Here is a 24,846-nt window from a genome sequence, read left to right as displayed (position 1 = left end):
ATGGGCTCATTTTTTATTTCAACAGTGCCAAACCTTCCCAGCACGGCTATTTTTTGTTAACCGTTTAAGGTCACTGAAAGCTCGCAGTGACAAATGACTTTACGTTCTCTTCCTACCATTTGATTGGCAAACACGCACAATATTAATCAATTACGATAATTTGAAGAAACCAGAGCAAAATGTATTTAAAATGATATGTTTTGAAATTTAAATGCACTTGTGTCGCAGGAGACACGAACGATTTGGATGCTTGTTTCGGGATTAAATCTGAACGTCAATTGAATGGTAGTCCTGTTTACCTCCCTTATTATCATGGTGACACATATGTTGATCGTAAGTTTCTTTTAGTGATGCAGCTTGTAGTGAAACGTTTTTCTATTTGAGATTATTTGCATGTAAATGTAGAATTATGTATATGGGTAGCCATCGCCAAATCATGAATCATTTGATATTTATTGTCTATAAGTGTTTTCAGCCAATTTCATACTATATACATTATGCATATGAATTATACCGTATTCTATTTCCCCCCGAGTAATCCGAGGAAACTCGCTTTTCTTTTACTTGGAAAACTATACCACTTTCCTCTCACGAACGCATCTCTGCTTCCATCACGTATTTGAAAAGTAACAAACTACGACCATGTTATAAGTAAATTAAAGTTTACCACGAATTATTCTTTGCCCCACCCTGTAATACTTAGTACGAATATCATCTAGGAAGCAAGGCAAGATGGTAATCTTACAAACAATAAACAAAACCAAACCAAAGCCCATCAACGCAGCAAAGAAGTTTGGCAAGCATGAAATAAAACTACTCTAAATGACGAAGACTGCATCATTGCGAGTTAACTTTTCTTCAAGTTCATAGGCAAGGATACGTTTGCCCACCGAGAGCAAGCCCCTGGACTCACATACTTCGGGTGAACTCCTGTTGTGTGTGAGGACAGCTCGGTTATTTGCGGTTGGCCTACCTAGTGGGAGTTTCATAGTGGTTGTGGTTGTGCTCAAGCGAGAAGAGACCTTCGGGCCTCGACGTGGTGTTGCGTATCAACACGGGTGCTGTACTCCATAGTTCGGTAGAGATTTAGGTAATTCTTGCATCCACCAGTATGAATGCTAAGCCATGCACTTGGTATAGACTGGTACCGCTGTTGCCTGTCTCAGCGGGGCTCTGATTGTGGTCACAAAATCAATCTGTGTCTTAAGAGGACCGTAGGATTAAGTCTCACGATAGGTGCCTACGTAAAACACTATGGGCTTCACTGCCCACCGAGAGCATGGGGGAGTACCAGAAGCAGGCCGAAGAAAACGATCATCCTACATCTCCACTGAGCTCTTAAAAAAACTAAATGAACTGAATGGAGATGGAATAGTCCAGAACACTCTGAAAAGTAATAGAAATAGTTACGTTCAACAAGAATAACATTTGGGGAGATTTCACCCGCCCCACTCTATCGGGACTACCAATTTAACCATCCCAAACAATCAGATATTTAGAGTGTGTTATAACCCCGAATGCACTATTTCCAGGAGTCACATCTTTTACCTTCTACCAAAACAGACTTATTAGGTATAGTCATCAGCTCGGTGACCATGGCTACATTTTCATGAATGGATTGAAACGGGAAACACTTCGCAACGATCATAGACTGGAATACACATCGGATGTTCGAAAGCCGCTTAGTTGTAAATCCCCTAATCATCAAATGGTCCTATTCCCAGAATAAGGAATCGAACTTAAAGGAATTTGGGAAAATAAGGGAGGCAGAATTTAAGCGATATAGGCAGCACATTCTGATCCTAAGCGAAGTGAAAAGTATTGAAATTCCGCAGAGTACTCTTCTTCGCCTTGCGTCACTGTCCGGTGTTGGACTGTGACTCTCGGAGACTTCCGATATAAAGGAGAAGGATGCTTGCTATGAGCAATTGTGAGGTATCCTAAATGTGACATTGCGATGGTAACGGGTGATTTGAATACCAAGTTGAGCAAAATCTCATTCCGGCTGTCGTCCAACAGTGGGAAAATGTTCTTTTCTTCACAAACGCTGAACAATCCATCCAAAAATATTTGTTGAGCACTGGGCAGCCATCAAAAGTATGCTTATCTTCAGTGCGAATGAAATTATCGGCCACGTCCCAATAGGAGGCGGATCTTTGAGGGTAAGCAGTTGAGATGATCACTGATCACTGGGGGTGGAACTGAGCACAACACCCTGTAGGTCCGTTGCTAGGGTAAAGTACGAAAATTGCGCACGTAGTGTGCGCCGTGATAAAAGAAATTCTACCTTTGCCTTGACGAGGGTTCTGCTTTCCTCGTCAACACTGTTGTGAATAACAACGTTCCGCTACTCTGGGCTACATAACGAAAGCGCTTACAAGCGGTCAAAAGACTTTCGGTCATCCTGTAAAGGATCGTAACCACAGGTTTCTCTTCCATGATGATGAGCAACTAGAGGGTGAAAGAACACTCCGCGATGATTCTTAATTAACATAATAACATATAACATATCGTGAAGTTCCACCAGTTGAATGACCCCCTTCCGGACCCTTCTCCCCACGGGCCTCAGTTTCTCCTATTAATGATATCGTAAATCACAGTAATATACGAGTACTTATTGAAAGAAACTAAATTATTTCTGAAATCAGCTTGATAGTGGGCTCGCCTGTAATTGTATCTGGAATGTTCTACATAGAAGGGTTATTCCATATAAACTAATAGCTATTATCAAACCAATAGGCGGAAGGGGTACAATGGATTTCATCGGTATTAACACAACCAGACTATTGCTTACCCTGTAATCGAACTACTATAAACCTTGGTCAGACGATTCTGGTTTATCGTACTCTTTCAGATTGCATAAACGAGAAGAATAAGAATATACTTTCGTTGTTTTTGTCGAGGTATGAATAACGCCAAATTCGATTTCGCTATTTTATTCAAAATGTAGAATAGAAAGGGTACCAACATCAAGTTGAGGTTGTTTCGTGTCCAGTGTTCTCTCTTTGCTTGGGAGTAACACATAGAAAGTGACCGCCACTGTTACTCTAAGGCTTCAACCTTTCATCAACTCATGCTTGCGTCGTGTTATTAGGGTACTTCGGCGTGCAACAATTACAAGTGCTGAACTTTGCCGGCGTATGGGAATGATATACGGAAGTGGCTCATGATAGGTCACCCAACTACAACGCCAATTACGTCATGCAATAGAAACCACTGCACTAGAATAGCCGATTAGTGAGTTGCACGGTATAGAAGCCATTAAGAAATTAAGTTCTAAGCAGGTGGGAGCTTAGTTAATATCTTGAAGCATTTCGGAATTGTTTTTAACCACATAATTCTGTTACTATTGAAACTTGCTTGAGAGACACGGTACCCGCTTCCTCCAAACTAAAATTTTTAGTTTTCAATGTAGATATATATTTCGGGAGCAACTTACCCCCCTTCATCAATACAAAGCTACTAAATATTTACCCGTCGATTATCTTGCCCAGCTAAACGGGCTGAATTCAATGAAATTCAATAGAATTTCTAAGACCAACATGAATCTCGCAGGCATCAGCTTCATGCTTGAAGTCCATTTTCGGTAAATCGGTTCCCACTGCACACATACAAAAAAAACATCAACCACATTTGTAAATAAATGATACTCTTTATTATTTTGCATACATACTCCTACATGTACTATTCATTGTAATACAAATAAACACTTTTATCATATCCCTGCTCTTCTTCAGCCGTCGTCTCGTTCAGAAGCGGAGTCGGCTCGTCTTAATCGGTTATGCCACTTTATTCAGTCACAGGCCTGGTCTGTACGGAGTCGAGAGGTTCTTAAATCAACATCTCGTGTATCACGCCAATGTTGTTCTGGGCCGGCCTTTTGGTAATTTCCTATCGACTTCGATGTTCGCACCACTCTTGGTATTTGAATTCTCATCAGCACAAATTATATGTCAATATCATCGAAGACGCCTCATATCGCGAATGTTCTAGGATGTTACGCCGCTAGTCCGACGCAAATTGTTGCCTTCATTAACGCGAGGCGCCGTTCATTATCTTCCATAGTCGGCGAGCACAGGGCGGAAGACACTGCGGCAAATTTTGGATTTGAGACGTTCCTCTTTGCGTTGATCACAAAGAACAATACTTCTTCCAATTGTGCTTATTCGTGAAATAATTTCGTAATGTAGTTCACCAGTGGTTGACAGCATTGATCCAAGATATTTAAACCGCTCAGTTTTTGGCGGGTCAGCCGAAATCTGTTTTATTTAGATTCAGTCCTAGAACGTGTTATATCATCTGCATAGGGCACTGAACGTTGGATAACATATCCATGCCATTAGTAGACAAAAGTTAACTTTATGATTGCTTTTACCAGGCCCAGCCCTCATATTCAGTTCATTACAAACTCCTTACAGTGGTTAATGGGACATGTACTTGGATGTATATGGGTGGATATAACTTCCTGTGGAATAAAAACAGGGATCCCCTGTGCAATATATGTATATAATAACCTGTATGTATATTATATAAAATAGCCTCTTTTATCCTCAGAATAAATTAAATATTTTACTGGAGATCTCATGTTTATTTCTTTCATTTTAGATGAAGACACAGTAATATGCAATCAGCATTATCAGTATTTGACTGCTGATGAAATGAAATCACTCGGCGATGATTCCTTGCCAATAGATGTTACTCGTGACGAAAGAGTCGACTCCAATCGAATGGTCCAGAGTACAGACTCTACTGGTCAACCTACCCAAGCTTGCGAGGATATAATTAGTCCACAACGCGCTCAGGTTCATTCAGCTGCCAAGCAGACTCATGAAACCTACGTGGCTGATAACATCACCATGGAACGTCATCCACAACATGTGGGGTAAGTCAGCAACATATTACCACGTCTAATTGCTAATGATATTCATTTGAATTCAATGCTCCCAATCACAGAAGGAAATTACAATGGAAGAAGTAAGTAGGAATTATTGCCCAACTCTAGGGCTCTAAGCATTTCTTTAACTCATTTCGTGGAGCTGGCACTGTCGTGGTCCTCTTCTATGTTTGTTTTTCCGTATCCTATCGCCTTTGGAGTAGGGTTCCTATCTTAGTACAATTTCAACAGTTTGAGATGATCTTCTTAGGTCGGAATTATTTCGCATTGAGGAACTGACTTCTCATTAATTGGACTCGCTCCTTTTGCAAGCGTCTCCCCTAATTGACCATTTTGGCGCTAAATGTGGTGAGGGATCCATCGCAAAAATGCCAGTTGCAAAGCGCAGGTTTATGCACTGATCCGCAATATAAGTTAATGATGCAATTCAGCATTGTGCGTGAGTATTGATCTTAGATACTTAAATCACTCAGTTTCAGCAAGTCGCAGTCGCTCATAGTGGAATCAATCCTTTATTTTCTTCCAAGACATACGTTTTCATTAACCTCGCTTGAGTAGAAATCGGGATAGGAATAGGGTTGTCCTAGTACTACCTGGCGCAGAATAGTGGAGGAAGAGTGCAAGCTTTTCAGAGAAACGTAAGGGGAGCTGAATCATATTAGCAACAACTGACGGCGATGGCGCCTAGGCATCGTTAACACGGTGTGCCCGGCGTAGGGGTTTCAATCATATAGAAATAGAAAAATTTAGTTGCAACACCGTGTTAATTAAACAACCTTATATCCAGTATAATCCAACTTCCACTTGGAAGGTATGATAGCAGCAAGCTCTAATAGGACCCGGTTACTAGAAGAGATGAATTGGATAAAGGACCTTTGTTCATTTATCGTATATTGCATTACATGATTCCTTGGTTAATTTCTAGGATTCAACGGATTGTGATACAATTTTTAGCTGTAAAGGAACACAACTTTACATATCATTTTGTGGACGGCGCCTATAGATAGAGAGTCAGCGCCATGATTACCAGGCAAAAATGAATCGGACTGACGCTCACTTCCAGGCGGATCAAAGTTACATGGATGGCGCATAATATGGGGGGGGGGGATCCCAACTATAGCGATGGTTAATCGTTCATAACAGTGGAGGACTTATAGATTTAAAGATATTATAAACTGCCCCACAGGAGGATTTCACGTCGATTGGTGTATGATCTTCGGTAGAATAAGTTGGTAAAATATCCGTATATACATAATACGTATGTATATACTCGAATAGCTCGTGGTTCATCAAAATGTGACCAATCTTTATGAACAGTACATTCAATATACATAATATTGGCCAATGCTAAGTTATAGGAGTACGATAGCTAACGTTTGCCATATTGCTGACTCTCACAAGTTAGGGGCTATAATCACTGCAGTGCCGCCACAGAAAGAAGATCAGAAGTGAAATCAACATACTATATGAGCAAACTTGAGCCATTATATTCCCGAATAAAAACAAACTCATATGGAGTAGGGAAGGCATTCATCAGGATGAAAGTGCAGCTGTTAGCCTGGCTGACCGTGAAAACTTTCTTTTGATCGCCGATCGACTTTTTATATCCCCAATCGATGCGCTATCGCGCAATGCACAATGTAATTATGACGTTCTTGATACCGCGAAATTGTCAAGTTAGAATCGTTAGAAAATCGCATTCTTCTATAATACAACACCAGGTCTCATTCATATTTTCACTCCTGACTTGCCACTTTTTGACGTTCACCGAAAACAGGAACTATGAAGGTTCGAAATGAAAAAATTATTTCTCGGAAAAATGTTTATTTATTATTCAACGTTGTCTTCTCCAGATGCACCAAATTTCTTCTAGCGGTGCCCTAACATTTCTACGTCTTTCGTAAAGGAAAATTTGTCGTGCACTCCAAAATAAGTCGTTTCTTGTTCGACCTCTTCATTCGTGTCAATATAAAGCAATTTCTTGTACTGTTCCTAGGGTTTTTGTTTGATAGGAAATAATTTCAAATTAAGACTGTTCAATTTAGTCATTGCTTATTTGATTTTCTTTGACTATCTGTCGTTTTCTAGTTTTATAGTTAGAGGTGGAAATTTTAGAAAGGCACTCTCGCCACCGGTTGCACTCCGCTTGTCCGAATTTCACTTAAATCCTTTTGATTACAGAGTCCACCGCGAACCAGTTTGTCTCTTTCTTCAGCGTTTTCCCAACATAGTGAAGGCTTATATTAATTTTCAAACAGTCTTTTAGGCTCTTCCTCTCTGAGCAAAATTGTGGACAGTTGAACATGACATGCTCTGGGGACAAAAACCTCCCAACACTAAACCCTGTGGAACTCCTGCCATGTCGTTATATTGGTTAGGTCCTTTATCGCACCAAAATATCCTTTCCGAGGGGTAACTTTCGAAGAGCTTAATCAAGTAACTAGAAATGAGTTTTTTATCTACTCCTAGCTGGTTGAATTGAATGCATTTTTGATGGCTAATATTATTATTATGGCGCGCGAGCTCGACGGGAATATTCATTTTTCCTACCGTATCTATGACACAAATCGGCGATATGATGATGGATGCCCTGGTTTCTTATTTTGCTTCGGTAGCAAAACTAATTGTTGCCTATCCCACTGAGCCGGAGAAACTCCTTCAAATACGGTAATAAACTAGTCGGGTCTGGTCTTAACAACGAGTTTAAGAAAGTTAAAGGGCTCTGTTGAGTTCAGCATCCAGACCGGGAGGGTTATTATCATCATTCAGGCAAATGACCCCACCTTCCTCCTCAGTTACCGCGGTTAGATTGAAGATGTTCAACGCTTGTTTATATTTTTTGCACTCTCCGTTATGCAGAGGAGTATTGCACCACTATATTCAGAACAAGATGCAGACCGGTCAGTGGTGGTGTTCGCTCCCTCATCTTGTTCATAACAACACTATACGCTCTTCCCAAAGGCGCCTACAAAGTTCTTTAAAGCATTCTCGCTTACCGATGCGTATAACCTGTTAAGTCTACCTCGACGGACTCTTTCGTCGAAGTACCGCCTTCTTCAAGATCGTCATCTGAAGTATGCAGTTGGCAATTCCGTGATTTCTCCCTCCCACCAATAGTTTGACTGCCTTTTGGCGAGGGTTCGCAGCTTCGGCATAGCAGTATCGCATTTATTGTACCTTTTCTGAAGTCGTATCATCAGGATTAGTGTCTATCTTACGCCGAATGAGACGATGCCGGACTTTCGTCGGAGGCTTGATGCTTTGGAGCACGCTATCTTAAGCACGGATGGGCGGATCCAGGTCGGGGGTGACTTCAATGCTAGGGCACTTGAATGGGGCATGCCTCACACAGATTCCAGAGGGAAACGAATTCTGGAAATGGCGGCGAGAACAGGACTGGTAGTTCTAAACACCGGATCCACCCCAACGTTCCAGCGCCCGGGCTGCGAAGGAAGCATTCCAGACGTAACCTTCGCGTCGGAATCGCTGGTGTCGCTGGTGGATGGGTGGCGAGTTCAGGAAGACTTTTCGGCAAGTGACCACCAATACATTGCTTTCGAAGTGGTGGACACAAACTCTCGGTGTGCGCCACCCCAGCGATCTTTCTGTGTATGAAACGTCGCAAAAGTGAACACCGGGAAGTGGGGCCACGCTGAAGGGTACTCCTGGGGGCGGTGGCGCCGCGGCTGACACTGTCGTAAATTCAGTTATGAACCTGATAACGACGGTCTGCGGAGTCTCCATGCCCAGGAAGACATCGAGGCGCGGCAAACCTTCCATGTATTAGTGGACAGTGGAAATCGCAGAGCTCCAGAAAGAGTGTCACAGGCTCCGCCGCTTAACACAACGTCTAGGCGACCGGGGGGAGTCATGTACCATAATGATGGAGTACAAATCAGCCAAAAGGAGACTCCGCAGCGCAATAAACAAGAGCAAAGCTCGCTGCTGGCAAGATCTGATCGACGAGGTGAATGGGGATCCGTGGGGACTCGGTTACAAACTCTGCGGAAACCCTGTTCACTTAAGGCCGAGCAGATGGACCGCATTGTGAGGGCGCTCTTCCCTGTACACCCCGTATGGGATGGTGACGTCGGCGCGGAGAGCGCAGAGGACTGTCCACTTTTCTCTATAAAAGAGTTGGAACAGGCAGTCCTCTCTATGAAAAACAAGAAGGCGCCAGGACCCGATAGTATTCTAGCAGAGGTATAGAAACTGGTATTCCAACACCGGCCATACCTACTGCTCGGCGCATTCAACGCTTGCCTGAAGGAGGGCATTTTCCCTGCTCGTTGGAAAGTTGCGAGGCTTGCGCTGATCCCTAAAGGAAAAGGCGACCCCGAATTGCCATCTTCATACCGCCCACTATGTATGCTTGATACTGCTGGGAAAGTGCTCGAAAAGCTCATCAGAAGTAGACTCGCTGAAGCGATACGCACTGTCGGAGATTTATCTCCCCGGCAGTTTGGTTTTAGGGCAGGGAGATCGACAATTGAATGCTGTCATGCAGGTCGTGGACGCCGTTCGACGAGCAGAGGCACATAGCCGCCGAACTCGACGGGTGGGGCTCCTCGTAACGCTTGACGTCAGAAACGCCTTCAATTCCGTAAGATGGAAAGACATTCTAGGCACACTAGACAATACCTTTAACGTGCCGAACTATCTCTTACGGAATTGAAATAATAAAAACTTGTTGTTTCTTTTTCGTTGGTGTGGATATTTATTCTTGCAAATACCGATATTTCGGGAACCACTTGTTCCTTTCATCAGTGCTAACAAGTTTTAAATATCGGTATTTGCAAGAATAAATATCCACACCAACGAAAAAGAAACAACAAGTTTTTATTATTTCAATTAACTAATCGTTGGAAACACCGCATAATTTTACTCAGATATCTCTTACGGATTTTGTGGGACTATCTGAGGAACCGCTCCCTGCTCTATGAAACACTAGAGGGTCAAAGGTGGATGGAGGTCACGTCGGGAGTAGCACAGGGATCCATCCTAGGGCCGGACCTCTGGAACGCTACCTATGACAGTCTGCTTAAACTCGACATGCCAGAAGAGTCGCGCCTGGTCGGCTACGCAGATGATGTCGCAGCGCTTGTTGCTGGACGCACTGTCGAACAGGCGCAAAGCAGACTCGGCATATTTATGCGATGGGTAAGCGGATGGATGACTACTCATGGTTTCAATCTTGCACTGAAAAAAACCGAAGTAGTCATCCTGACTAAAAAGAGAATTCCGACGCTGCGTCCCATATCGTTCGGCGAGTCGATAATCGAGCCAAAATCAGCGGTAAAGTACCTCGGGGTGACTCTTGACTCAAAGATGAGCTTTTCTGAGCAAATCCAAGCAGCAGCGAACAAGGCTGCAGCTGCAGTTTCGGCGTTAAGTAGGCTAATGGCAAATATTGGGGGTCCTACGTCTAGTAGGCGACGTCTCCTGATGAGCTCAACGCAGTCTGTCCTGCTCTACGGCGCAGAGGTATGGGCTGGCGCTCTTAACAAGGACGTATATCGCCTCGCGCAAGTACAGAGACGGGGAGCTTTACCGGTGGCGTCTGCGAACCGCACAGTCTCTGAACCGGCCGTGATGGTGATCGCGGTAGTTATCTCCGTTGCCCTTCTTGCTAGGGAGCGTCAGGCCATATATAATACAAGCGCAAGGGAGATGAGCCAAGGGAGGTGGTTGCTCGCGAAGAACGGCAACACACTCTAGACGAGTGGCAACTCTCTTGGCAAAATGAAACTAGAGGCAGATGGACTGCGCGGCTCATCGGCAACTTAGGTGCGTGGCTGAATCGGAAGCATGGTGAGACTGACTATTTCCTTACCCAATTTTTAAGTGGGCATGGAAGTTTTCAGTCTTACCTGCACAAGATTGGAAAGGCGCGTTCTCCGGATTGTGTGTTTTCCAATGGAGTTGTAGACGATGCCCATCACACTTTTTTTTCTTGTGGAATGTGGGATGGGGTTCGTCAGCGGCTCTATTTAAACACAGGGGATCTCTCTCCAGACAACATTGTGGAAGAGCTGCTGAGGACTGCTGACAGGTGGAACCGTGTTGCCCATTACGTTCGGGCCCTTCTCGTTGCTAAGAAGATAGAACTCGACCGGTGGAGGAGCCGGATGGCAGGGGGCTCCTTGAACTGACAGTTCCCTTCCTCCTCTCCCCTTCCGTTGGTGAAAGGAATTCCCTGATTTGAAGCCTCCGCAAGGCGGGAAAGTTTGGGGGCTGGCCCGAAGTAATGTGACAAACGGTTCCAGGCTAGCTCTCTGACGATGGGGAGGTGTTTAGTTGGTAGTCCGACGACGTACCGAATCGGGAGTCCAACACTGTGTGCGTAAATGCATTCACCTACCCCACTCATAAAAAAAAATCATTAGGATTATGACCCCCAACAGCATCCAACTAGCGGTATGAGTATAGTATTCACTGACAAACCAAATCATTCTCCTCGCCTATGTTGTAGCCACCACATGTGTCAAATCAACTACGACACGTGGTAGTATATCCATGTCTCTTCCTTTGTTACATACTATCGGACAAATTACTGGACGTTATGACTCATTCACCCGTCGTTGTTTTCGATTGGTTTTAACGACTCCCATCGTATACAAAGTTTTTATAAGGAAGCTTTCCAAGATTGGCAGTATTGGAATATTTTAGGGAATTTTTTTATACTATCATCTACATACCAGTCCGGGGACTTACTATTTCGAACAAAGAACCTACGCGCGAGAAAATTTCCACTGAGGAAAGGAACTATTTTTCTCGAAATGTCGGTATTTGTTTCATGACAACGTCGATCCTTCCAACAAAATTTTGAAGCATTTCTTCATAATTGTAGCTCTATTTTATGAACGACGTCTTCGATATTGGTTTTGCGTTCTTGAATTACGCGTGTTTGTGGCTTTTATTAAAGCATTAAAATCGTATTCACAGTCTGCAGTGAAATACCGTTTGGACCGAAATATCGGGAATTTTACTAAATGTAGTTTTCACCGATCGGACATTTCGATAATGGATTTAGATTATGTTAATATGTTTGCTAGGCAAAATGGAATTAAATAGTAAAACTTCGGCGAATGATGGATTCTACTTCAACCCTAGTGAGAATCGAAGCCTTCGGGAGTCTCCTGATAACTTTTATATATATACCCAGCAGCGTTGTACCGATTACTTTTAAAATTGTTCTCTGACTTTAGTAATGTTTATGCATTGGATTAAATCAAATAGAATGAACACTTGTCATTTTTTAGCTTCCTTGTTTCGTTCCTGGTCGACGCCCGTGGTGGAGCTATGCGTGGATGCCGTCATAGTGGTGTTCGAATAATAGTACCAGCTCGGTCGGCTTCGCAACCTACTCGCATCACTTGTCGTTATGTGAAACCACAACGTACTATGCATCCACCCCAGTTAATGGAAGGGGAGGCATTAGCAAGTCGAGTTCTGGAATTGGGACCGGTTGCCACAAAATTCCTGGGACCAGTCATTATGGAAGTACCACATTTCGCATCATTACGCGGCAAAGAACGTGAAATTGTCATACTACGATCTGACAACGGAGAAACATGGCGGGAGCACACTATAGATAACTCCGATGAAGTCATTCATGAAGTCTTGAATGAATGTTTCGAGCCAGAAGGTAAGTACAGAAAAATATCATTCAGTAAAACATATTGCATATTATATCATGCGTCAATGTACTTAAATAAAGCATGATCGTTCATTTGAAATAAAATCGCAATTTTTTCTATATGTTATGGAACCTCACCTCTCACTTACTTTGTTTTTTCCAGAAATTAATCAACTCGACGAATTAGGTGGCGGCAGAATCTGTCGGTTTGTCACCTATGATTTTCCACAATACTTTGCAGTGGTCTCAAGAATTCGGCAAGAAGTTCATGCTATCGGACCGGAAGGTGGTATGGTATCAAGCACTGTGGTACCGCAGGTGCAAGCAGTTTTCCCGCAAGGAGCTCTTACGAAAAAGATCAAAGTTGGCCTTCAGGTAAATCTCTTTAAACCACGGAAAGGAATCGCACCTGAAAAATTACGCAAGATAAGTGTGAATCATGTGCCGAAAAAGAAACGCTTCTCATTAATTTGGTGAATTTATTCACTAAGCTTTGAGTGAATTGCATACAATAGACATTAACTATAATAGAAAGTGGAAGGTTGTCTTGGTTTTCGATGTTGTTTTGCCTTTTCGCTTTATTTGGATTAAGACTTTTGAAACAGGCCATGAAGCCTCTGGGAGTAGTAATCAGCAATCATGATGAAGCCAAAGGAAGTAGTAGTGGCAGAGTTTAAAAAAGCGGATCAGATTTAATTTTAAAAAGTTTTCTACAAAAGCAATACATACTGATATTTTATGCGAACCTCGATTTCCTCGTAATTATTTATTAACTTCGTGTTGGATAATTTTCATGGAATCGGCTGGTATTCAACCATGAAGCTCTTGGAAGTAGTAACAATATTTTGTGAAGCTAAGAGAAGTAGTAATGGATTCAAGGAGAAGACTAGACATTATACTATTGATCAGTCAGTAGATGGTAGCAATGTATGAAAATGGTACCAACATATTATGTCGTCATTTCAAAGATAAAATCCCTTACAAGCAAAGGAAACCAAGCCAAGTTCCCATACTATCTTCCATATAATGAATATAACATAATATATTGCATTTGAAGTTCATAAACTTAAGCAGAAAGCAAGGCATTTATTATCTTACAGGAAACAAGTCTTCAGAAATAACATGTGTTCATAATTTTAATACTATACGATATGTATAAGCAAGCGATATGATTGAGTGGGGCCGTTTCTATTGAGGTTAATATATTTCATATGTTTATAAGCAGATGCCTCCTATTTTGGCTTATCTATTTTTTCGAGCAATTCCTGATTTTAACAGAAAGATCAAAGTTTCAATCGGAAAATTGCTGCTGGCAGGTTGTTTTACACTCTGAGACTATTTTTTAAAATGTATATTTTTAAAAGACGCGAAGTACACAGTGTAGCTTCACACTTCCGCAAGATAAAGTATATTTGCCTAAAAATAGCATCTCTAAGATTGTCGTTCAGAATTCTATATTGCATTGTTAATTTCCTGGAGCTTATACTGGTGCATACACCCCAATTGATATTATTGAAAATTCCTCAAATCTTGCATTATCTGAAAAAGCAGCAGCAGAGCACCTAGACGGAATTAATAAAAAGTACTCATCATCAGAATAAAACCGAATAGGATTCAATTAGTAGTCATTGCACAAATGCAAATACCAGTGAATAGTTATTCGGAGTAATATAGACAGCGTTTCACATACAACTCTATATGGTTGCATTTATATATCCTAAAAGTTTTTTGAATACACTATTGTAACTTCATGATAAGCTGCTAATACTTTTAGTGATGCATGTTAATCTTTACTTTAACCATTCACATAACTGCATTTAGAATCAATTTAATACTCAAAATAACTAACGAGCAAACTACCTTTGAAAATATTTTTCGGATTAACCAATTCATATTTGTTCATTGAATTTAACAATAACAACTTCCAAATTAAAAGTTGAATTGATTGCTTCTAGAGTTTGAGTGGAAAGCATTTCCGCATTTAGTTTTCTTAGAATAAATTCGAATTTGAATCAAACTAAGGTCGTGAATCGACAACCAAAAGTGATCAATTTAAGCTTTGTTGATATGGTTCGACTTAAATCAGAAATATGTATATAATTAAGCGAATCCGATAAAACATGGAGACTACAGATCCCGATATCCTATATATTTACACTAACGAATCATACTCTCATAGATATAACTACTGACATTATATTTAACCTGATTGATTCCTTGATTTATTTTTTTCTTCTGTTTCAATTGAGTGCCCAATAAATTTAGTTAAAAAGAAAATAAAAATTGTTTTTGCTTCTCACTCACAACATGAAGTGAAATAAAGAAAAACCCCACATGCAAATGCAATGAAAAAGCAGGGTTCGAATTTTATATACAGTCCAAAAGAAATCTTCTTGAAATTATTTGTTATTACCAACAAAGCTGTAAGATGATTAATGTAGAAAATAATTTAGCTGATCCATAGATGATTAGAATGTAATATACTAAATTTATTGGGCGTGAAGCTCGCCAGCATTTTTCTGCAAATGCTAAGAATAATTGAAGCCGCAAACTAACTTAAATACGAGTATACAATGTTTAAAGGCCCATCAGTATATTTTTACATAACGCTTCATATATTGGTATAAATGTTTATCCAATAATCTCAGTTGATGTTTAGTTTCCCATTCTTACTTTCCCATGATTTCCGTTTAGTTTGATATCGTTGGCAAAATGCATTATGATTGGATTGAATTGCACCAGTACCTTGCTACTATTTTTTCATTATTTCCCATTAAGCCTATGTTTTTGTATATAACTGCATATACATATATTATTCGAGCCTTGCTTTATTTCTTGTATGGTGTATGAAGTACTCCATCGATGGTTTGTTGTGTGATCTAAGTTTCGTTCTTCACTTATGGCGCTTTATTAGGATTGAGTAAATTCGAAATTTGTGGATATCATGCACGTTCATAACCCATTTTTGGTATAATCTAGTGAATTTCTGAAGCGAAAGCCTGAAGTAATAAGGAAAATATGAAACAATGGAAAAGCAGTTATTTGTTACCAAGAATCCCAACGAATAGTTAGTAGTTACTTTAAAAATTGAGTTTTGTGAAGTATGTAATCATCCATCGTATTTAAAACAATCTCAGTGTACATCGGGAGAGTGAGTGTCTTCCTGAAACGTAATTTTTGTTAGCATTTGTTCTTTTTTAAAAGCAGAATAAGAAATTTGATTCCGCGTAAGCTTGAGAATTATTTGCGCTGAATATTGATTACTGGTTCGAGTTACCATTTTTTCATAATTACAACATCTTGGATGAAGTGCTCTAATACACTTCAAAGCCCAGATCCAATGGGATTGTCGCCCCCACATCTATTGTTATTCTTTGCTTACTTCTCGCAAAACGGGAACAACTTCATTTTCTAGCAATTTTTAGATTGTAGTGTAATGCTATCTCATTGGTGGACAAACGGTAGTAATTTCGTCGAAATATAGGAATAAGAAAAGCCGTCGAGAAAATTATACTCGCAAACATCTCTTAGCATCAAGAAAACTATATACAGACGGTTCGTCTCCCGGCGCATTGCTCGCATTTGTATGGTGGAAGAAAAGCATCGCCATTCCTCGCTCATATATACGAGAAAACCATCTAGGGGCCACCGACACACCAACACACAATACATGATCCACATGGGCAGAACCCATTCTACACAGTATTTTTTGGCCACGTTCCAGCTGCCACTTACCTAACCCGCATATATGTATCACATATATATACTTTCCATGCCCCTTAGAATTTGTTAGTCCTGTATTATAGTCTTCTTGCTTGGAATTATTTTTGTAATAGAACCTGCAGTTCAACTTGTCAACTGAATAGCTGAAATTTTATGAAACAATTAGCCTGGGCTCATCTGGAGCTACAAAATCAAGAAAATAAATCATTTATGTTGAAGCGCAGGTGGAAATTGAACTTTATTCTCTATGGTGATTTTACAACATGCCTGGAAGCTTGGCGCGTCAGATACAAAAGGGTTTGTGTATTTCATATATATATCAGTAAAATACTTATTTGGACAGATATCAATATGAGATGGACTTTCAGGCACTTATATAGAACCATCTCCCGATTTTTCAGATTTTCAGATCAAATTTGTATTTTTTGACCCCTCACTTCACTACACGGGGTATCAAAAAAACGAAATTTTGTTCCCCATCTTCGCCTCTTTGCCAGATTAATTGCACTTTGATTGTGGCAGAATATACGAACTGATGTTTTACTTTCTTTCAGTTCTAGTTCATTGAGGGGAAGGCGGCGTTACATTAGAAGGCCTTTCTTCACGTACTTCTTTGCGATTTTTTTTTGTGGGAAGAATTATTTGGATTTCAATCAAATTTAGACTTTATATTAGTCATACTCCAAACAACTTTTGAGAAAATTTATGTTAAAAATAAAAGAGTTACATGACAATATCCCGCTGATTATCGTAACTGGAGTTCTCCAACTTCGGGACGTGTAGAGACTCCAATTATTAAATGAGACCAAAAAGCTTTCAATTTTACATTATTTATCTTCTAACAATATGATATGATTATTTACCTTCTAATAATATGAGCCGCAATGTAGCCGAAAATAATCAAAACCAAAATTTTCGCAGGTGATCACAAAAAAAAAAGATTTCGATTTTCACTGTTTTTTCAATCATCATCATCATCATCATCAACGGCGCAACAACCGGTATCCGGTCTAGGCCTGCCTTAATAAGGAACTCCAGACATCCCGGTTTTGCGCCGAGGTCCACCAATTCGATATCCCTAAAAGCTGTCTGGCGTCCTGGCCCACGCCATCGCTCCATCTTAGGCAGGGTCTGCCTCGTCTTCTTTTCCTACCATAGATATTGCCCTTATAGACTTTCCGGGTGGGATCATCTTCATCCATACGGATTAAGTGACCCGCCCACCGTAACCTATTGAGCCGGATTTTATCCACAACCGGACGGTCATGGTATCGCTCATAGATTTCGTCATTGTGTAGGCTACGGAATCGTCCATCCTCATGTAGGGGGCCAAAAATTCTTCGGAGGATTCTTCTCTCGAACGCGGCCAAGAGTTCGCAATTTTTCTTGCTAAGAACCCAAGTTTCCGAGGAATACATGAGGACTGGCAAGATCATAGTCTTGTACAGTAAGAGCTTTGACCCTATGGTGAGACGTTTCGAGCGGAACAGTCTTTGTAAGCTGAAGTAGGCTCTGTTGGCTGACAACAACCGTGCGCGGATTTCATCATCGTAGTTGTTATCGGTTGTGATTTTCGACCCTAGATAGGAGAAATTGTCGACGGTCTCAAAGTTGTATTCCCCTATCCTTATTCTTGTTCGTGCTTGTGTTTGACCAGTGCGGTTTGATGTTGTTGGTTGATTCGTCTTCGGTGCTGACGTTGCCACCATGTATTTTGTCTTGCCTTCATTGATGTGCAGCCCAAGATCTCGCGCCGCCTGCTCGATCTGGATGAAGGCAGTTTGGACGTCTCGGGTGGTTCTTCCCATGATGTCGATATCGTCAGCATAGGCCAGTAGTTGGGTGGACTTGAAGAGGATCGTACCTCTTGCATTCACCTCAGCATCACGGATCACCTTCTCGAGGGCCAGGTTAAAGAGGACGCATGATAGCGCATCGCCTTGTCGTAGACCGTTGTTGATGTCAAATGGTCTTGAGAGTGATCCTGCTGCTTTTATCTGGCCTCGCACATTGGTCAGGGTCAGCCTAGTCAGTCTTATTAATTTCGTCGGGATACCGAATTCTCTCATGGCCGTGTACAGTTTTACCCTGGCTATGCTATCATAGGCGGCTTTAAAGTCGATGAACAGATGGTGCAACTGTTGTCCATATTCCAACAGTTTTTCCATCGCTTGTCGCAGAGAGAAAATCTGATCTGTTGCTGATTTGCCTGGAGTGAAGCCTCTTTGGTATGGGCCAATGATGTTCTGGGCGTATGGGGCTATCCGGCCTAGCAGGATAGTGGAGAATATCTTATAGATGGTACTCAGCAACGTGATACCTCTATAATTGCTGCACTGTGTGATATCTCCCTTTTTATGTATGAGACAGATTATGCCTCGCTGCCAATCGTCAGGCATTGATTCGCTGTCCCATACCTTGAGCACAAGTTGATGAACCACTTGGTGTAACTGATCGCCTCCATATTTAACCAATTCGGCTGTAATTCAATCGGCTCCTGGCGACTTATGATTTTTTAGCCGATGAATTGCACGGACTGTTTCTCCTAAACTTGGTGGTGGCAGTATTTGTCCGTCGTCTTCAGTTGGCGGGACCTCCAACTCGCCGATGTTCTGGTTGTTCAGTAGCTCATCAAAGTACTCAACCCATCGCTCTAATATGCCCATTCTGTCGGAAATCAGATTTCCCTCTTTGTCTCGGCAGGATGAGCATCGAGGTGTATAAGGCTTCATCCTGCTGACTTGTTGGTAAAACTTCCGCGCCTGGTGCGGTTGCTCCCTGTACTTTTCTAGTTCACAGACTTGTTGGTTCTCCCAGGCTTCCTTTTTCCGTCTGTGAAGTCGCTTCTCCGCTCGACGGAGTTCGTGATAAGTCTCTGCGCGTGCCCGCGTTCTTTGAGAATGCAACATTACTCGGTATGCGGCATTCTTACGTTCCGTTGCTAGCTTACATTCATCGTCAAACCAGCCGTTCCGACTCCTTTTGCGGCTGGGGCCAAGTATATTTGTGGCCGTATCCATGATAACGTTCTTCAGGTGGTTGTGAAGATCATTAGTTGATGCCTCATCTCCAGGTCCTCTATTGACTGCGGTTATTGCGGCATCCATTTCCCTCTTATAGGTGTCGCGGAGGGTTGTGTTGTGGATGGCTTCAGTGTTCACTCTCACCTGATTGTCAGAGGGGATTCTAGGTGGTATTGTTATTCGAGCTCGGAGCACCATGCCAACGAGATAGTGATCCGAGTCTATATTGGCCCCCCTATATGTTCTGACATTCATCAAGGCTGAGAGGTGGCGGCGTTCGATCAACACGTGGTCAATTTGGTTGAAAGTGGTCCCGTCTGGAGAGGCCCACGTATGTTTGTGGACCGCTTTCCGCGCAAACCAGGTACTTCCAACGACCATTTCGTGTGACCCTGCTAATTGAATAGTCCGCAGTCCGTTATCATTTGTTTTTTCGTGTAAGCTATGGGAGCCAACGTATCGCCTGAATACGGGCTCCTTCCCTACTTGGCTGTTAAAATCCCCAAGTATGATTTTGATATCATATCTGGGACAGGCTTCGAGGGTTCTTTCTACTGCCTCGTAGAAGGTATCCTTCTCCGACTCTGCAGTCTCCTCTGTAGGGGCGTGAACGTTTATGAGGCTTATATTTCTAAACTTGCCTCGCAAGCGCAGAGTGCATAGCCGTTCGCTTATACTTTCAAAGCCGATAACAGCAGGTTTCATTTTTTGGCTGACTAAGAAACCTACTCCGAGCACATGGTTTACTGGATGGCCGCTATAATATATGGTGTAGTGGCTCTTCTCCAGGAAACCGGTCCCTGTCCATCGCATCTCTTGCAACGCTGTTACATCAGCCCTATATTGGGACAGGGTATCGGCTAGCTGCTTATCAGCTTCATCTCTGTACAGGGAGCGCACGTTCCATGAGAAAATGCGCAAATCGTTGTTCCTTTGTCGTTGCCGGGTCCGTCGTTTTAATATCCATCCTATCCGAGGCTCCTGTTGTGGCTTCGTAACGGTTGTTTTCCGTGTAGGGTTGTCAGCCCTACCCAACCCCCAACCTGGAGGACCAGTTGGTACAATTTGTCCCGTTTTTAGGCGCGGGAGACTCGCCTTCATCCTTCTCCGTCTGCAGCTTTTCGTCAAGAAAGAGCTCCCAGCGGTCACCACGTGGAGGTGGAGATAGGGTTTGGTAGTAGAGCTGTTGGTGTTGGTTCAGCAGGCATTTCCCAGGTTTTATGCTCCATCGTGGGTACCAATCCACGTTTCGCCCCGGGACCTATACTACCCTTTGACCACCTTTTCAATAACGATGTAAAAAAGGCTTCCGGATAGCTAAGTGGTTAGAGCACAAGGCTATCGTACGGATGGTCACGATTCAAATCTCACTGGTGGCAGTGGGATTTTGATCGTGATTTGACGTCGGATATCAGTCGACTCAGCTGTGAATGAGTACCTGAGTCAAATCAGGGTAATAATCCCGGGCGAGCGCAATGCTGACTACATTGCCTCCTATTGGGTACTATAATCTTGTACTGTACCGTTACGGTCTTGAATGAAGTGCTCTAACACACTTCAAAGCCCTGATCCAATTGGATTGTTGCGCAAACGATTATTATTATTATTATGCAAAAAAGGTACCCTTAAAAATATGGTTTCATCCCAAATGTTGGTACTGTTACAAAGAATCATACCTCCAAATTTCATAATGATTAATTTCTTACTTTTTGAGCTAGGATTCCCGTAAATGTGAAAAACGTCACTTTGGGAAAACGAGTCAGAAAAAAAATTGTTTGAAAATCCCTCTATGGGATATGATGATATTTATCAAATACGAATGGACTCATACAAGGGACCGACACCAATTATTATACACCATTTACATAACGCTACCAGATTTCGTAAAGACATAGAGTGACTACCTTCTGAGTGACCCAATTATCGCCCGCTTCTACCCCTATAAAATTTAAAAGAGCAGAATTTCACTTTGAAATTTGTGCAGTGTTTCCTAGGATGGCTAGGCTAACGAATAATGCAATAAGCTAATTACACTTCTCTTCATAAACTGCAGTTTTTAGTTCCGTGTATGTATCTTGAAGATATCCAAATATTCTCTCGACGGGCTGCAGATTACCGATGCGGTAAACCGTAATTCGAACTGAAACGATCTACATTTTTTATTGCGAGACTAATATCTGGCTTCGTTCCTTGCTCCAAACGCAGTAAGTTGCCCACAACTTTTTGGTATGGGATATGTACACTTGATGTTGTCGTTCTTTAGATCTAATCGTTGATATTATACTGTACATTTACAAAGACAATTGTTCATCAGTTTGATCTAGATATAGTTATTTGGAAATTCTCTATAATACATGAATTATTGTAATTTGTCCCGATCCATTTCATATACTTTACTTTGTATATGTATATACTCACTTAATTCGCCAATGGCATCTAATTGACTTATTTATAGTCCATATTCTGCTGCTAAAGCGCTATCTCACAACGTATAGCGTATAGCGCATATCTCACAACTCGAAAATAGGTTTCCTGGTAATCTACGACATACTTTCACATATTTTTAGAAACAACTACGCCCTAATTTGTCAAGGTATGTAAATGCTTCCATTGAGTTTCATTTTGCGTTTAAAGCCCTGCCCGGAAGCCCGGAAGTTGCAATAAGTCCCAGGTATTATCTTTTCCGCCATACCCAGTTTCCATCAATTTACATCCAACGACTCCAGGCTTCTGAACGGGATGATCCATATTTTGTCCCAGTGCTGGGTATTTCTATTTTAACATATGTGGTGATGAAATGTCGTCCTTTGTAGCTACAAAATGATCCTCGCACTCTGCTTGCAGGCTTACTGAATCCGGTTTTGAGTTTGAGCATACATTATCTAGCTTGGACAAGCCGGGAAACTTTAGAGTTTTAACGTTTTCCTTCCATAAAATATACGTCACGGCATGGGATAAACCTTTTTGTTTCTGAACATATTCAATTCCATTGGAACTGCCCAATTAGATGTGGTATTTCCAGCGATTCAATTAAATTTGAATGATCAGACGATTCTATGTCCTATTCGCTAGTAATTACTTTTTTCTACATAGTAGACATATACTAAAATTTCGGAAACAACTTGTTCCCTTCTTTGCTGTACAAGTTGTTCCCGAAGTATAGGCGTAGATCACATTGTTTACTCACAAATAGTTGCATAGGTTATCTTCCAGATGGGTTGCTTATATTTCGTCAACTACTTTGGATCCAACGATCCGTCAACGATTTTGATAGTGATTGTAAGAAAACGATTTTTTTATGTACGATCAACAGCTTTTCGAAAAAAATGCAAATATATTCCCTTTCTTTCCGAAATTATCAGCAACAAAGGTAAGGAAATATTTAGCTTGCCTTAAAGATTGATTTTCCACAGAACCGCATATGTGCATACATACGAAGGGGGACCCAAAAAAAACGGGATTCGTCATAACTTCTTTATTTCTCAATATTTTTACACCAAATTTTGATCACCTGCAAAGTATTCGCCTTTGACTATAACGCACTTCTCCAAATGATTCTTCCATTGTTCAAATCATTTTTTAAATTCACTCATCGGGATGTCCTTTAAGCTTTCCAGCGAATTTATTTCCACTTCCTCCACAGTGACAAAACGCTTTCCTTTCATATTCCCTTTGAGTCGTATCCATAGCACCACGATTCATCACCAACAATCACCTTGGAAAAAATTCAGAGTCCTCTTCGAGCTGATTTTGAAGCTCAAAACCTGCCTGAAGCCGACGCTCCCTTTGTTCATCTGTGAGAAGGCGCGGGACGAATCTGACTGCAACTCTTCTCAAGTGCAAATCTTCGGATAAAATTCTCTGAATTGAACTCCATGACATTCCCAACATCTCACAGAGTTGATCAATAGTTCGGCGAACGAGGGTATTGATTTTGTCGGCATTTTCGTCAGTTCTTGACGTTGCGGGGCGTCCTAGACGGAGTTGGTCTTCAATAGACATTTCTCCATTTTTAAAACGTGAAAACCAATCGTAAACTCTGGTTTTACTTAAGGCAGCATCCCCATAAGCAGCCTTAAGCATTACAATACTTTTCGCGGCCGATTTCCCCAACAGAAAACACAATTTCACAGCCGCGCGTTGTTCTCGACAATCTGCCATTACGTTTTCGCGGAAATGTAAAAAGTTGTTTTACTAAAAAAAATCTCAGAGACGAACCGATGCACTCACAGCGACACAACTTCGCGCAGTGACGCAGGTGGAATAACACTAACGGAAATGTGGTCAAACAATAGGTTCCCCCAGGAGTGTATCAAATCCGATCAGTTTTCCAAGTCATCATCATCATGACGGTTATTGAAGTAGATTCCGGATAATAATCCATTTTTCATCTTGCACAAAGCAAGAGCAACATTTTATAACACTTTGCTGCCATATGGAATGTTGAAACTCACGACTGCCAAAAAGGGCAGTTCTCAGAAACTACCCGACCCAAAAATCTGAAAAAACTGTTCCTATATCAAGTAGGCATTAAAATATCTTTTCAAATAAAGCTAATAAGAGTATATTTCTGATTTGTTCTGAAAGTTAACTGGAAGCGACCCTTCAAAGTCCTGAATTGCAGTAAATTTGCACAAAACCTGGTTTTAACCTTTTATAGCTTTGTTAATAATAGTGCGATTTCTACCAAACTTAGCAGTATCTTGCTCTATGGTATAGCCTTTCCAGCTAATTTCTAAAAAATATAGTATTACTACTATTACAATAGTCGTTTGAAGATTATAAGTCGCAGAAATCACAGAAGAGTAAACAATTTATCAACATACGTCCCTTTGAAATTGGAAATCGCGGACATAGAAAGGTTTAGGAGAAATTATATGAGTATTTTCTCAATCAAAGGGAAAGAAACTGTTCTGGCGATGAAAATCTTTATGTATGAAAATGTAGGCTGCTTGAAGCAAGTTATAATCCGCAAACTTTTCTCAAAGTCAACTTAGAACTCAGTTTCTCAAACTGTACTGCAATCAAGTTAAAGCTAAATTATGAATGACTGCGGCAATGTCACTGTCAGATATGTAGCTGAGAAAAAACACTTTGAAGAGGAAGAGAATATTCCGCTTGATTTCCTAAGGCAAGGGCAGAGCATATAGAACTGTTTTAACTTCTGGATCAGATAGATCACGGTCGTTCAATAGAACATGTAAAGATTCCTGATATTTATAGAAAACACCAAGTCAGGATGAACAAGTCGGGAAACCGGAAGCTCGACGCTTCAGGTACGAAAGGTTTTGTGTATTTCTTAGTACGTAGCACGTAATATATGCATATGTCCACTTTCGGGTGATATTGACATTGATAGTCTTCAATTTTCAAAGAAGCAACAACTTCGAAGTATTATAAATTTGTTAGTAATAGTACGATTTCCATCAAACTTGGTATGATCATGCTCTACATTATAGCCTACATCACTGCATAATTTTGTGGCGCTAGGATGAACTTAAAAGGGGTTTCCAGCCAATTTCAAAAAATTATAGTAATATAGTATTATTAACTTTTTTTGAACAGGT

At 41.3% G+C, this 24,846-nt stretch overlaps 2 protein-coding genes across 2 annotated transcripts in view; both read left to right on the top strand.

Annotated features, from left to right (window-relative positions):
• LOC119648082 (ankyrin-3) overlaps nt 1-15,530 on the top strand; it is a 183,027-nt gene extending 167,497 nt beyond the window's left edge. Inside the window, exons 8-11 of the mRNA XM_038049570.1 lie at nt 4,606-4,882; nt 4,954-4,974; nt 12,157-12,542; nt 12,697-15,530. Coding sequence (XP_037905498.1) covers nt 4,606-4,882; nt 4,954-4,974; nt 12,157-12,542; nt 12,697-13,010 — 998 coding nt within the window. The 3' untranslated portion in view covers nt 13,011-15,530. The remainder of the gene's footprint in view (nt 1-4,605; nt 4,883-4,953; nt 4,975-12,156; nt 12,543-12,696) is intronic.
• Nucleotides 13,350-24,846, top strand: part of LOC119648490 (titin-like) — an 84,581-nt gene continuing 73,084 nt past the window's right edge. Inside the window, exon 1 of the mRNA XM_038050256.1 lies at nt 13,350-13,460. Within this exon, the coding sequence (XP_037906184.1) occupies nt 13,350-13,460 (111 nt within the window). The remainder of the gene's footprint in view (nt 13,461-24,846) is intronic.

Source organism: Hermetia illucens, chromosome 2, assembly GCF_905115235.1.
Source record: "Hermetia illucens chromosome 2, iHerIll2.2.curated.20191125, whole genome shotgun sequence".
NCBI classification, from domain to species: Eukaryota; Metazoa; Arthropoda; class Insecta; order Diptera; family Stratiomyidae; genus Hermetia; species Hermetia illucens.
This window is presented reverse-complemented; position numbering and strand designations above follow the sequence as displayed.